The sequence below is a fragment of the Erpetoichthys calabaricus genome, chromosome 8 (genome assembly GCF_900747795.2).
Source record: "Erpetoichthys calabaricus chromosome 8, fErpCal1.3, whole genome shotgun sequence".
Classification (NCBI taxonomy): domain Eukaryota; kingdom Metazoa; phylum Chordata; class Cladistia; order Polypteriformes; family Polypteridae; genus Erpetoichthys; species Erpetoichthys calabaricus.
Window position 1 is genome coordinate 185,543,460 of NC_041401.2, and position 15,921 is coordinate 185,559,380.

Genomic DNA, 15,921 nt, shown 5'->3' on the forward strand with positions numbered 1-15,921 from the left:
TCGGGTTTTTCGAGTAGTTCGTTCATCACGTGACAGCCCCATAAGCTTAACCAACTCAGTCTGAGCCGGAAAGAGAATTGATTAGTTCATCTCTCGAGTCTTCGGGTTTGAGTCGTTCGTTCATCACGTGACAGCCCCATAAGCTTTACCTATGCAGTCTGAGCCGGAAAGAAAATTGATTAGTTCATTCCTCGAGTCTTTCGAGTCGTTCGTTCTTTTGTCACGTGACCACTTACCGGCTCAGTACCTCAGTCAAATACTAACGTAAAATTCCATTTGTTGTATGTTGGATCATATTTAGAAATTATCATAAAATTATCAAAAATATCTAAAACGCATCATATCATAACCTTAATATTTTAAACTAACTTTATTCATTCAAATTCAAAATGTTATTTGCTTTTACTTTGTCATTATGTCCTTTTTGACCAATCTTTTTATACAAATATTAGATCAATATGTTAAGTCTGCATAGGAAAAACAATTATTATACCAGGAAATGCAAAATTGGAGTAAAAATGAACACTGCGATAGAATAGTGTATGATTATTAACTATAAGTACTTTGTAATTGTAGGCTTGGATTATTTTATTATATAGCCTAGTGTTTGTTTACTGATAGACAAAGACAATGAAAGGACAAATTAATCAATAATTTATTTGTAACAGGATTATTTATTTATAAAATAACACACCACAGATCCTCAAGAAACAGTAACAAAATCATAGTGACAGAAATTGACAGACCTTTTTTATTTATAAGAAAATGCGTTTTAGATATTTTTGATAATTTTATGATAATTTCTAAATATGATCCAACATACAACAAATGGAATTTTACGTTAGTATTTGACTGAGGTACTGAGCCGGTAAGTGGTCACGTGACAAAAGAATGAACGACTCGAAAGACTCGAGGAATGAACTAATCAATTCTCTTTCCGGCTCAGACTGCATAGGTAAAGCTTATGGGGCTGTCACGTGATGAACGAACGACTCAAACTCGAAAAATTGTCAGATAAGAGGCGAGGTGAGCGAATCATAGACTAAAGACCCAGGTAAACAATGAATTAATATTTTCTGCTTCTTATAGCATTATAGTTTTGTCTTGTTTGTAGTGTGATCAACATTTGTGTAAGCAGTAGATGTGTTAGGGAGGTAACAGGTAACATTTTAATTATATTTTGCTAAAATGAACGAAATGAACGAAATGACTCGAAAAAGGATTCGTTCATTTTGGTGAACGAGACTCAAAGGTCCGAGTCGGTAAAATGATCCGAACTTCCCATCACTAGTTTTGATGAGCTTCATTTTAGAAAAACTTCGCTCAGCAGAGGCAACAGTTACAGGGAGCGTCACCGCTATGCGCAGAGCAATCCAGAGATTAAAGTGATGCACGGGCTTCATCTTGGGCTTTTTTTTTTCTTTCGTTTCTCGGCGCCGGACTGTTGATGTCTCTTTCCAGGATCAGGCATATTGTTCAATTATTATCATTTTTGGCCAAATAGGCAGCCGTAACAGAGGTGAGGGCGCGCGCGTCATCACGTGTGCTTAGCCTACTCTGCATTCACCGTAAAATGCAATATATACGTTTATATTTTTGTTTTTTTGTATATGTGTATTATTAATATTAATTTATTATTATAATATATAAAAACGATTTTTTTGAGTAGCTGGGATGGTGCCCCCCAGGGAGTTGGTGCCCTACGCAGACTGCGTACTCTGCGTATAGGGAGCGGCGGTACTGGGTGCAATCCCACAAGAGTTTAGAAACTCACTCACACCAGCCATGATTCTTTTCAAAGGTAAAGTGTTAAAGTTAATTTGTTTTATGTATTTTTATTTTATATTTTGTATTAATCATTTTTATATGAATAGTTTTGGGTTGTGGAACAAATCATCTGAGTTTCCATTATTTCTTATGGGGAAATTCACTTTGATATACGAGTGCTTTGGACTACGAGCACGTTTCTGGAACGAATTATGCTCGCAAACCGAGGTTCCACTGTACTGAATTTTTGTGTTTTGAATAAACTAACCATGTACGATCTGCAACTTCCTCGTTGTTTAGTTTTCTTGAGTACAAACTGTTAGAAAAATGATGACTTTCTTCGTTTGCTGCATGTTTTGCAAGAACATCTCTAAAAGGACCCTTCTTGACCAAGAAGGTTCGCTCTGAATCAGTGAGGGATGAGGGCCACATGCTTGGATCGTTCCAGTCAACACAGCGGACATCATTTTCAATGACTGCATCATCATTTTCAATGATTGTCTCGTCATTTTCACTTCCAGCAACTGCTGGCTGAACGTCATCATCTGGCTGATCATTATCTTGTAGAACTAGTAAGCCCGCGATTCGCCAGCGAATCGGATATCCAAGAATGGCAATCAGTTTCTGTTCCGTCCGATATCTGGGCGGATGACATATTATGGAGGGTGGGTGCGTCTGGGGACATGTCATTTATTTACATACGCACATCTGTAGTAAAGCCGTCCTGTTTTGTGGAGACGTGATTCATTTGTCTTTGCTGACACCGACCGTTGGCAGAGTGGAGCACAGCAAGTTCAGCCCTGCGTCCTGCGTCCATATCCGGTTTACGGCGTGTAGTTTGGACGTCTGGGGCTTCCGTACTGTATTACTGTAATGTGATTCACATATGCGCCGAATCCTCTCGATTTTGTTTTCTTTATCATGGAGGGTGGGTGCGTGAGTCTGGGGACATGTCATTTAATTACACACGCACATCTGTAGTAAAGCGGTCCCGTGTTGTGGAGATGTGATTCCGTTGCCTTTGCTGACACCGACCGCTGGCAGAGTGAAGCACAGCAAGTTCAGCCCTGCGCCCAGTGGCGTAGCGTGGGTGTTAGCCGACCGGGGCGGAGGAAAATTCCGCCGCCCCCTTATTTAGGTATGGTTCAAATTTTTACAAGATATTATTATTATTTATTGTGAATTTTTGCCGCCCCCTAAAAGTGCCGCCCGGGACGGGCCGCCCCCACTACGCTACGCCACTGCCTGCGCCCTGCGCGCTGAATCCTCTCGTTTTTGTTTTCTCTATCATGGAGGGTGGGTGCGTCTGGGGACATGTCATTTAATTACACACGCACATCTGTAGTAAAGCGGTCTCGTTTTGTGGAGACGTGATTCCGTTGCCTTTGCTGACACCGACTGCTGGCAGAGTGGAGCACAGCAACTTCAGCCCTGCGTCCATATCCGGTTTACGCCGTGTAGTTTGGACGTCTGGGGCTTCCGTACTGTAATACTGTAATGTAATTCACATATGCGCGGAATCCTCTTGATTTTGTTTTCTCTATCATGGAGGGTGGGTGCGTCTGGGGACATGTCATTTAATTACACACGCACATCTGTAGTAAAGCGGTCCCGTTTTGTGGAGACGTGATTCTGTTGCCTTTGCTGACACCGACCGCTGGCAGAGTGGAGCACAGCAAGTTCAGCCCTGTGCCCTGTGTCCATATCCGGTTTACGCCGTGTGATGCGCTGCAGTGCGGCAATGCGCGTGCGCATCGATGTGCCCAGCGCCCTGCGTCCATATCCGGTTTACAACCTTCGGTTAGTAAGATGGATGTGACGTGAATGTTGCTCGTTGCTTACTGCTGGTCGGTTTTGAAAGGAATCAGTAGGAGAATGCACCTTTTCGGCCACGACAAATTTCAGCAAAACTCCTTTTTGTGTCTCAATAAAGGCTACATCGTCTGCCTTTTTCTTTCATTTAGCAGCACCGGATGGATAACTGCGTTTCATACTAATATGGTACGTGCGAAACTGCTAACGTGAATAAGACGCAGTTACGAGTGGAGTATGATAAGGCCAATGCCAAGGCGAAAAAGGGAAGAAAACATTATACGCAATAGAAAAACACGGGAAGAGGTCCGCACCCACGCTCACGGTGGAACCGTGGTCTGGAACGGAATGGTCTCCTCCGATGAGAGCACTCTATTTATTGACGTTTGTGGGGGCGAATCGTAACAGGCCTGCGCAGGGCCCTGGCCATAGCGTACGCCCCAAGCCCCAGTTCCCTGTTGCAGCGTCCCTGCCCCGGGAAAGGGCAATAAGCTTAACATTAAACTTCGTAGTACAGATACTTAGCTTGCATCGATCTTAAAAAAAAAAAACCCTCGAACGATGGGGCCCCGGGGCAACTGCCCTGCTCCCCCCATGATTAAGAACGGCCCTGCCTGACCGAATTGTGGTTTCTTTGAAATTAAACTTGTCGTAGCTTTAATTGTTGCGGGACCACAGATTCTCATAGCATACGGTCCTGAATTGTGTAAATCCAAGTTTTGAGCATTGATTGATGCGAACGCGAACAGATTATTGTAGATACGGATATTTTGCTTGTAGTGTTTGTGGATTCCACTTTCACCAAACAACAAATCTTTTAGGCCTCTTCATTGGGAAACACTACTTTTCCCTGATGGCAACACGAATTAGACGATCTACAAGTCTCCAACTTAAAGTTTAAAGCCACACAATATCTACATACTTCTGTCATATCACCTATGTCCATGCAGTCTTTTCGCTGTTCCGTTATTTCACCGAGTAATAATTTCCGTTTGTTTGTGCTCATGCGATCTTTACTATCAGTTTCTTGAGTCTTTTGAATTTTAGTACTTTCATAATCTCTACCCTGCTCTGCATGTGTACCGCGCCAACGTTTTTGAACCTCTTTACGACGTTCTACTTTGTCATCTACTCTTTGTCTTTTCTTCTTCTGCTCTTTGTCTTTTATTTCCGCTCCCGCTTGGACCTGTTAGGTTTTCGATTCATCGCTTGGCACAAAGTCTCATCTCGCGGGACTTGAAATTTCTCATCTCGTCTCTCTGAAAAAGTCTTGTCTCGTCCAAAGATTTTTTTTATATAATGGAGAGAAAACAGGGCACATTTCAACAAAAACGGTCTCCTTAGGGGCAGCTGCATTATGTAGACAGACAGACTTCGCTATTGCAGCAGGAGCTTTGCACATTATATGCGAACGCACCTACAAAGACTCTTTAATGTCAAAGGTAAGGTTTATCGCACAAAACCAGCAACAATCAATAAACTGAAAGCAGTCATTGAAAGAGAATGTGCCCAAATACCAAATGAAATGATTCGCCATGTTTGCAGATCCATTTGTTCGTGTTGCCAGCAGTGCTTGGAGCAGAACAGCCAGCAGTTAGAACGCTTGTGATAACTCATAATGGTTCTACATTTATCTTCTTTAACTAGAATTATAAAACTTATATTATTAATCACTGCGGTGGGTTGGCACCCTGCCTGGGATTGGTTCCTGCCTTGTGCCCTGTGTTGGGTGGGATTGGCTCCAGCAGACCCCCATGACCCTGTGTTCAGATTCAATGGGTTGGAAAATGGATGGATGGATGGATATTATTAATCATTCAAAGTATGTACACATTTTTGGGACACCATTTTAAATATACACCGATCAGATACAACATTAAAACCACCAAGGCAAACAAACCCCCTTGTGCCACCAAATCAAGGGATGGACTCCAGAAGACCTCTGAACATCGAGATGTTAGCAGCAGATCCTCCAAGTCCTGTAAGCTGTGAGGTGGGGACTCTTTGCATCCCCCAGATGCTCAGCCGCTTTGAGATCTGGGGTCTTTTTAGGCCAAGGCAGCACTTTGAACTATTTGCCATGTTCCTCAAAATATTTATACAGCATGGAAGGGCACATTCTTCCGCTAATAGAGGTCACTGCCATTAGAAAATACACTACGTAAATAAAGACTGGCTAGGCCACAAACTGGAGGACCCTTTTCTTCAGGAAAGTAAAGTCTGCCCAAAGGTTGGAGTAATAAGGTGAGCCTCATTGTTTTAATGCAAGCAGGTTCAATTTGCACCCAAGATTGGTCGCTCGCTCAGTTACAGCTCTACATTTCATAACAAATCTGCCCGGCTGTTTTTGAGTAGTGCAGTAGCAGATGGACAGACAGACACGCAGACACCATTGTATTTGCAATGATTTATGATACTCATGCGCTGTGCAAGAAAGGACAGAGCCGACTATACTTCCTTAGAAGACTGGTGTCCTTCAACATCTGCAATAAGATGCTGCAGATGTTCTATCAGACAGTTGTGGCAAGCACCCTCTTCTATGCGGTGGTGTGCTGGGCAGGCAGCATAAAGAAGAGGGACGCCTCACGCTTGGGCAAACTGGTGAGGAAGGCAAGCTCTATTGTAGGCATGGAGCTGGACAGTTTAACATCTGTGGCAGGGCGAAGGGCGCTCAGCAGGCTCCTGTCAATCATGGAGAATCCACTGCATCCACTAAATAGTATCATCTCCAGACAGAACAGCAGCTTCAGCGACAGACTGCTGTCACTGTCCTGCTGCACTGACAGATTGAGGAGATCGTTCCTCCCCCAAACTATGCGACTCTTCAATTCCACTCGGGGGTGTAAACGTTAACATTTAACATTATACAAAGTTATTGTCTGTTTTTCACCTGCATTATTATCATTCTTTAATGTAATATTGTTTTTTGTATCAGTATGCTGCTGCTGGAGTATAGTGCATTTCATATCTATCTATCTATCTATCTATCTATCTATCTATCTATCTATCTATCTATCTATCTATCTATCTATCTATCTATCTATCTATCTATCTATCTATCTATCGACTGATTAGCATTTCTTGTCTTTAATTACTATAACATTACTAAGACACTATCCTATATACTGGATATGGTGCTTTAGTGAGAGAGAGGGTACATTTTTTTTAATGGATCCGCTTTCTTGAGTACCTTTCGCTAAATAGTCAATCTTACAAAATCACAATCTGCTAACAATAGGAGTACGGCTCACCTCTTTAGTCAATGACAAAGTTATATTTTATCTGGACACTACTGGAGTGGGAAACGTCACAAAAATCTTCTTATGAATGAAAGGCTTCCACAGGTAAATTAGCAGAGACAACTTACCAGCTGCTGACCTTGCATTCCCCACGCAGCATGCTGCAGAACAGAATCCTCAACTTCTGGAGGATTTAGCTCCCAGACTTCCCTACGGGAAAAAAAAAAAAAAAGCTCCATTGTGATTCATTTCTATTAATCAAATGGCAGGGTTCTTATGTAATGCACACGGTACGAATACACGGCGATGGACTTCTCTACTGGCTTACTGTTCGGTAATAGGACCGGATGAACATTAGGGTGCCGGAAGTGCGTTTATGAATGAATGAACAACCGAGCATGTCTCTTTCTTTCTTTCTTTCTTTCTTTCTTTCTTTCTTTCTTTCTTTCTTTCTTACTTTCACATCATTTCTGAGCTTCTCTTTAATGGAACATTTTCTTTCTTTCTTTCTATCATTTTTAAGCTTGTCTTTAATGGAGCTTTCTTTCTTTCTTTCTTTCTTTCTTTCTTCTTTCTTTCTTTCTTTCTTTCTTTCTTTCTTTCTTTATTAACATTTTTAAGCTTGTCTTTAATGGAGCGTTCTTTCTTTCTTTCTTTCTATCATTTTTAAGCTTGTCTTTAATGGAGCTTTCTTTCTTTCTTTCTTTCTTTCTTTCTTTCTTTTTTTCTATCATTTTTAAGCTTGTCTTTAATGGAGCTTTCTTTCTTTCTTTCTTTCTTTCTTTCTTTCTTTCTTTCTTTCTTTCTTTCTTTCTTTCTTTCACATAATTTCTGAGCTTCTCTTTAATGGAACATTTTCTTTCTTTCTTTCTATCATTTTTAAGCTTGTCTTTAATGGAGCTTTCTTTCTTTCTTTCTTTCTTTCTTTCTTTCTTTCTTTCTTTCTTTCTTTCTTTATTAACATTTTCAAGCTTGTCTTTAATGGAGCGTTCTTTCTTTCTTTCTTTCTTTCTTTCTTTCTTTCTTTCTTTCTTTCTTTCTTTCACATCATTTCTGAGCTTGTCTTTAATGGAACATTTTCTTTCTTTCTTTCTATCATTTTTAAGCTTGTCTTTAATGGAGCTTTCTTTCTTTCTTTCTTTCTTTCTTTCTTTATTAACATTTTCAAGCTTGTCTTTAATGGAGCGTTCTTTCTTTCTTTCTTTCTTTCTTTCTTTCTTTCTTTCTTTCTTTCTTTCTTTCTTTCTTTCTTTCTTTCTTTCTTTCTTTCACATCATTTCTGAGCTTGTCTTTAATGGAACATTTTCTTTCTTTCTTTCTATCATTTTTAAGCTTGTCTTTAATGGAGCTTTCTTTCTTTCTTTCTTTCACATCATTTCTGAGCTTGTCTTTAATGGAACATTTTCTTTCTTTCTTTCTTTCTTTCTTTCTTTCTTTCTTTCTTTCTTTCTTTCATTTTTAAGCTTGTCTTTAATGGAGCTTGCTTTCTTTCTTTCTTTCTTTCTTTCTTTCTTTCTTTCTTTCTTTCTTTCTTTCTTTCTTTCTTTCTTTCACATCATTTCTGAGCTTCTCTTTAATGGGACATTTTCTTTCTTTCTTTCTTTCTTTCACATCATTTCTGAGCTTGTCTTTAATGGAGCTTTCTTTCTTTCTTTCTTTCTTTCTTTCTTTCTTTCTTTCTTTCTTTCTTTCTTTATTAACATTTTCAAGCTTGTCTTTAATGGAGCGTTCTTTCTTTCTTTCTTTCTATCATTTTTAAGCTTGTCTTTAATGGAGCTTTCTTTCTTTCTTTCTTTCTTTCTTTCTTTCTTTCTTTCTTTCTTTCTTTCTTTCTTTCTTTCTATCATTTTTAAGCTTGTCTTTAATGGAGCTTGCTTTCTTTCTTTCTTTCTTTCTTTCTTTCTTTCTTTCTTTCACATCATTTCTGAGCTTCTCTTTAATGGAACATTTTCTTTCTTTCTTTCTATCATTTTTAAGCTTGTCTTTAATGGAGCTTTCTTTCTTTCTTTCTTTCTTTCTTTCTTTCTTTCTTTCTTTCTTTCTTTCTTTCTTTCTTTCACATCATTTCTGAGCTTGTCTTTAATGGAACATTTTCTTTCTTTCTTTCTTTCTATCATTTTTAAGCTTGTCTTTAATGGAGCTTTCTTTCTTTCTTTCTTTCTTTATTAACATTTTCAAGCTTGTCTTTAATGGAGCGTTCTTTCTTTCTTTCTTTCTTTCTTTCTTTCTTTCTTTCTTTCTTTCTTTCTTTCTTTCACATCATTTCTGAGCTTGTCTTTAATGGAACATTTTCTTTCTTTCTTTCTTTCTATCATTTTTAAGCTTGTCTTTAATGGAGCTTTCTTTCTTTCTTTCTTTCACATCATTTCTGAGCTTGTCTTTAATGGAACATTTTCTTTCTTTCTTTCTTTCTTTCTTTCTTTCTTTCTTTCTTTCTTTCTTTCTTTCTTTCTTTTTTTCTTTTTTTATCTTGTCTTTAATGGAGCTTGCTTTCTTTCTTTCTTTCTTTCTTTCTTTCTTTCTTTCTTTCTTTCTTTCTTTCTTTCTTTCTTTCACATCATTTCTGAGCTTCTCTTTAATGGAGCTTTCTTTCTTTCTTTCTTTCTTTCTTTCTTTCTTTCTTTCTTTCTTTCTTTCTTAACATTTTCAAGCTTGTCTTTAATGGAGCGTTCTTTCTTTCTTTCTTTCACATCATTTCTGAGCTTGTCTTTAATGGAACATTTTCTTTCTTTCTTTCTATCATTTTTAAGCTTGTCTTTAATGGAGCTTTCTTTCTTTCTTTCTTTCTTTCTTTCTTTCTTTCTTTCTTTCTTTCTTTCTTTCTTTCTTTCTTTCTCTTTCTTTCTTTCACATCATTTCTGAGCTTCTCTTTAATGGAACATTTTCTTTCTTTCTTTCTTTCTTTCACATCATTTCTGAGCTTGTCTTTAATGGAGCTTTCTTTCTTTCTTGCTTTCTTTCTTTCTTTCTTTCACATCATTTCTGAGCTTGTCTTTAATGGAGCTTTCTTTCTTTTCTTTAAAGTAAGGCATTCTTAGTTGATAAATGGCCTATATCTAAGGATGTTGAGCCTTTGTATGTTTAAAACATTGTATGTTGTTCATGCCGATAATAAGGAAGTCTCTTGAAGTGCTATGGAAGTGACAAGTTGTGCGTGCGTCATTCATAGGGCACTGTGTGATGAAGCGGGACTGGCTCCATGCTCCCTCTTCTGATTTGGGAGCCTCTCGATCCCGACACATGTTGGTAATGTAACCGGATGAGCTGGTCTGACGGGTCAAATCACATTGTAGCAAAGGGATGGTGTAAAAGGTACAAAGTGCTCTTATTGAAAACAAAAAAAAAATCAAGCAATAGCAAAACAGTGTCCAAATAAAGGACAGTGCTTTAAAATTCCATAAATTAATAAATCTCTCTATTACAATAAAAAAATCCTGGGAAGAGACAAGAATGTTTCAGAGAGACACTTTCATGTCCCGCAAGACTAGACTTTGTGCCAAGAAATTTAACCTCAACCAGGGCCGGAAATAAAAGACAAAGAGTAGATGACAAAGTAGAACGTCGTAAACAAATCAAAAATGTTGGCGCGATACACATGCAGAGCAGGTTAGAGATAAATTAGAGAAAATTCTAAAGTCTCAAAAAAAATGATAGTAAAGATCCCATTAGCGCAAACAAATGGAAATTATTACTCAGTGAAATAATGGAACAGCAAAATGAGATTGAATGTATTGTTTGGATTTAAACTTTAAGTCAGAGACTTGTAGACCATCTAATTCGTGTTGCCATCAGAGAAAAGTAGTGCTGCTTCCCAATGAAGAGGCCTGTCCATGAGATTTAAAAGATTGGCTGTTTGGTGAAAGTGAAATCCACAAATACAAGTGACAGGGACACGAAGTGGCTGGCGCATATTGCAGGCCGGGGGGCTTGGCGAGAGAAGCGAGTAATCCATAAAAACCAATGAAAGGTGGAGGTCAAAATAAGCCGAAAACAAATCCATTAAAACAAGTGTTAAAATACTGGCAGGAAGCAGTTTCGTTCGTTGTGACGGGGGTGCAGCTTAATGCACGCTAAGGAGAAGCGGTCGGCTCATCCGCTGGCCGTTCACCTCCCTGGTCACTCCGGAGCAGCTCAGCAGCAGGAGCGACCGCTTCCGACTGCCCCGCTCACTCCCGCACCAGTGCCTTCGACTCCTAACTTCTTCTCTCTCTAACTTCTGTTCTTTTTTTCCGTTTTTATTTTCTTCCTTTCGCACTCGGGCTTCTCATCTCTTATGTGGGAACGTGGCACAAGTATGGCGATCAGCAGCTCCCAGCATCAGTTACAGAGACAGGCGATCCTGCACCTACCTGCGCACTTCATCCATGCCCTTATTGCGCCCAGGAATTGCTCCGGCCACACTACCACGCCCTCTCCTTAATCCGCGAGTGCGGCGATTATTTAAAATGGCAAACAGCTGTGGACCTCACTTGACCACACACTCTTGTGGTTAGGGCCTGTGTGTGTGTGTGTGTGTTAATCGTGCGACAGTAGACCAATCCGGTAACGAACCTGATGAGTACGCTTATCCCTGAAGAAAACAGGTAATGGATAAGTAGAGGGAAACATCACAATAACACACTGAGCGTGTCACTCAGACTGCTCCCCAAATCGAGTCCATTGTGTCCTGCGCTTCTTGCCATTCAGCCGGGCGTAGATCTTCCATCCCACTGCATTCACCTGACTCCATTGTTAATGTCACATCCACAACTGAGGGCCTTTGCTTGCCTTGTCAATGGAACAGCTTCATCCTGTAAAAGCGCACTCACAAATGGACACCCTGTGTCCATAAGGGGATGCACTCGATTGCACCATAAAATTGGACAGTTTAGCCAACTGAAATACTGCAAGGAAGCGCTGAGGAAGAAGTAAAGAAAATAAAAAACTGGCTAAAAAATATATACGCCTTTCTGGTCTTCGTTTTTGTGAAGTAGGATTAGCTGTTGTTTAAAAAATGTTAAACTGTAATATTCAGGTACTGAAATTACTTGAGAATTTGCTTGTTATGTTGTGGAGTTTTCAGATTCCAACCCCATGTCTGTTCAGGGTTCCCCCCGGTACTGCAGTTTGTCTTCCACATCTTGAATGATCCACTGTCAAGTATATCGGCAATTCATGTTTGCTCACCATGCGATTGTATGTGAGTGTGCCATTGTTTTGCCACAGGTACAAACTGGCAGGCCACAGGGGGATGCAGAATAATGGTCCAGGGACCTCATGTGTAACGCCATGCATAGAATTCACACTATAACGTGACGTGAGCACAAAAACCAAATGTGCTTACACACAGAAAAATCCAGATGCAGAAATCTGTGCGTACGCAAACTTCCACGTTCTTCTGCTACATAAATCCCAATCAGCGTGAAAAGTAACGCACGTGCATGCGCCTTCTGTCCTGTCCCAACACCTCCCAGAGTTACGCCTCTTTGAAGATGCAAATCAATATAAATAGCCCTTAAGTTCAGCCTTCTGTGAAAAGACAATGGCAAAAGTACGGAGGAAAATATAAGAATTTCACTCAATACCAAGTGGAGGCAAAGGAAATTGTACTATTTGTTGGTTTAAACAGTGGTATAAACAACAAAAGGAGGTTGATCGAGTGACATAGCGTGTCGGAGAAACTCGAAAGCTCAAGTTCACAAAGTTGCACAGTGCCCGAAATAAAAAAGAATTTGTCATCACTCAAAGTCACAGTGAAAAGGCGAGTCGTAGCCCACCATCTGAGTGTCATATGAAAGCTTATTAGGGTACAGAGGAAAAAAAAATAGGCACACAGTGGGGAAAAAGCACGAAATGTCAACTTTAATCTCGAAATTTCCACTTTAATCACGCAGTTTATTTTGCCACTAAAGTAGAGCATCATAAACTTCATCTTAAAATCGTTTAATTGACTAGTTTCTCAAACCCCATTGTAACTAAAGTAGCACGTTAAATGCTTTGATCTTCTATGTGCTCTGTGTGTGTGAATCACTACCTGCTTCTTAAACGGGCTTTCTTTTTCTCCAACAGGACACAGAATCTATTACATTCGTGATATTACAGCTCTCTGAATAATTAAAATACTGAGATGTATACGTGATATCTTGTTCATGATGATAGGAATGAAAGCGTGTTATTAAACATGGGAACACGGTGGCGCAGTGCTTGTTCATGTCTCACGCAAGAGGCTTGCTGCGCCATGCGCGACCTTCGATGAAATAATTTATTACAGAAGCACGGTCTCTTTCAAACATACTAACCTCCAATTCCTGTCCTTACTTTTCTTTCTCCAAATACCCAATCGCCACACAATCAGCTCTGTAATAGACGTGAAGCCATCTGTAAGCTTAGAACGCCGATTCTTGAAAACTTTTAAGGAACATTGAAATATCTTCGTAGTGTGTGTTTAGTTATTCTATCTATCCTACCAGTGTCACGTCAGCACCAGTAAGAATAAAGCATGAGGTATAGAATAATCCATGAACGCTTGCACTGCGGCACCGTGTCCTCACATGTTTAATTATTAACAATATAGATTATTTAAATGAAGTTAAAGTTTTATCTGTATAATGTAATCAACATATTTTGCTGCATTTCATCTTAAAAATGATATCGTCACCATATGTAAATACGCACTTTATAAAGTGGCTCAGGTTGTGCAATATTATAACTGTAGTGCAGGTTTACAGTGAGGTGATTGTATTTATAAGTACAAACAGTTCTACAAGGAGCACTTGATGGACTGATTGAGTGCATTTATAGTTCTTGGGATGAAACTGTGTCTGAACCGCGAGGTCCGTACAGGAAAGGCTTTGAAGCGTTTGCCGTGGCTGAGGCAGTGTGTGCTTGATGCTGTATCCTGATAATTCTCTTTCCAATCAGCTGCTGCTGTGATTCCCCACTCGGATACAGTGATATAAATACTCCGAGTGGTGCAGTGAGAGTAATATGGAAAAAGATGATCTGCTGTGGCAACCCTTAACGGGAGCAGCTGAAAGAAGAACAAGATGGTGCAGTGAGAGTAACAACGCTAAAGCAGTTATGGTATTTGGAATACTATGGCTATTTCCTGGACCATTATATTGTTACAGGTTAATTACAATCCGATGCATTACAATAATAAACAATATGCAGTTAGTTTCAGTGTATTTATACAGCTGTGTCAGGAATGTGGAGCTAAGAAAGAAAGGGGAACCACACAGGAACAGTAGCACTGCTTTGACGCTGGGTGCCGCCAGTCTGCAAAACCGAGCAGAGAACTTGTGTACGACAGTGTATGAGGTACCGTGGAAATGTGCGTGGCTTTACGCCAAGTTTAGGTTTTATACATCGCGATTTGAGCGTAGAAATGTTCGTACGCAACATTTATGTGCGTACGCACCGTTTATACATGAGGCCCCTGGAGTTTAAATCTTTACCAAGAACTAGCTGGGCTCAAAACAAGTAATCAAAAGTAAGCTACTGCATGCAGGGCTGCTGTGAGGTTACTTTACACCCTAAGCCAAACGTATTAGTCTGCCAACAGACTGTTTGGTAGCAAACTCATGGCTCTGATTGCATAAAGAAGTAGAAACGTGGAGCTGAATACACAATGGGAAGTCTGAAACTTGAAAGTGCCCATTATGAGAAGGACCTGCCAGTCGGAGTGAACTCTTCATCATTTACCGACATTTACAGTTACAAAAACTTCAAAAATCCTGCCTTGGCTTTGTCATTCTGGGGTGCTGAGTGCTTGATGAAGGGAAAAAGAAATTGAAAAGATAGATAGATAGATAGATAGATAGATAGATAGATAGATAGATAGATAGATAGATAGATAGATAGATAGATAGATAGATAGATAGATAGATAGATAGATAGATAGATAGATAGATAGATAGATAGATAGATAGATAGATAGATAGATAGATCAAAGACAATATGTGAGAGGGTGAACAATTCATACATTCTCGGTTTACAACAAGTTTATTTGAAAGGTAAAATAAAAACTAACCTTGTGTGTATATTGTAGATTACATAAGAGGCAGTAAATGAATGCCGGTATACCTGTAAAAAATAAAAAAGAGGTTGAAATTTAATTGAACATTGCCTAAGTCCTCATTGGAAATATGTTTTATTGCTTACAGTTACCCTGATCATTACCACATTTTTTTGTTTATTGCAATAAAAGGAATTTTTATTACCGCTATCTTCACAATATACATATAGTCATACGTGCATTGAGAAACATCAATTGAATTTTTCAGTATTTAAAAACATGTTTTTTTTTTATTTTTCATTTTTGTATCAGTGCCCAAGGCAGTTCAGCACTAGATAGATAGATAGATAGATAGATAGATAGATAGATAGATAGATAGATAGATAGATAGATAGATAGATAGATAGATAGATAGATAGATAGATAGATAGATAGATAGGAAAGGCATTATCCATATATATAATTCACTAAGCCAGGAGACAAGTAGCCGACCATGGAAAGCACGCCGGAAGGGGCGTGGATTCACTAAACCGCCGACAAGTAAGACGCCAATGGCGCACGCAGGAAGGAGCCACGCCCACCAACTCTTAGACCATTGGATACGACTAAAAAATCACAGTCACGCCCACCAACTCGGACGCGACGCCTCGAAAAACATGCTGTCATTTCTGTTTGTCTGTGCCACAGTCCACTTGCAGCTCTGAGCTACGTTGACTTTTCATTAGTCAACCTCAGTGGAATCTTGGTTCACACAGAGGCAGCGTGAGAGAGAGAGCCGCGTGTGCACACACACACACACACAGAGGCAACGCCAGAGAGAGACAGAGGCATACACAGGCAGCGCGCGAGAGAGAGACGCGCACACACACAGAGGCAACGCCAGAGAGAGAGACAGAGGCACACACAGGCAGCGCAAGAGAGAGCCGCGCAATCCTTTAAAACTGAAGTTAAAACACAATGAAGGAAGCAGTCTTTAAAAATCAATAAGCCCTGTGCCTCTTTTTCATTAGCGTCTCACCTGCTTCAGGCCCTGCAACAGTCGAGATGCTCTCTCTGCAGCCGACCTTCTCTGTGCCTGACTCCACTACTGTCAGTCGCCTGATTAAA

General features: G+C 39.9%; 1 protein-coding gene across 2 annotated transcripts in view; it reads right to left on the reverse strand.

Moving 5' to 3' along the window:
- LOC114656373 (inactive dipeptidyl peptidase 10-like) overlaps positions 1–15,921 on the reverse strand; it is a 992,193-nt gene that overhangs the window by 146,425 nt on the left and 829,847 nt on the right. For both annotated transcript variants that reach the window (XM_051930748.1, XM_051930749.1), the window contains exons 6-7: positions 14,830–14,882; positions 6,947–7,028 (exon numbers count right to left, since the gene is read on the reverse strand). In XM_051930748.1, the coding sequence (XP_051786708.1) occupies positions 6,947–7,028; positions 14,830–14,882 (135 nt within the window). The remainder of the gene's footprint in view (positions 1–6,946; positions 7,029–14,829; positions 14,883–15,921) is intronic.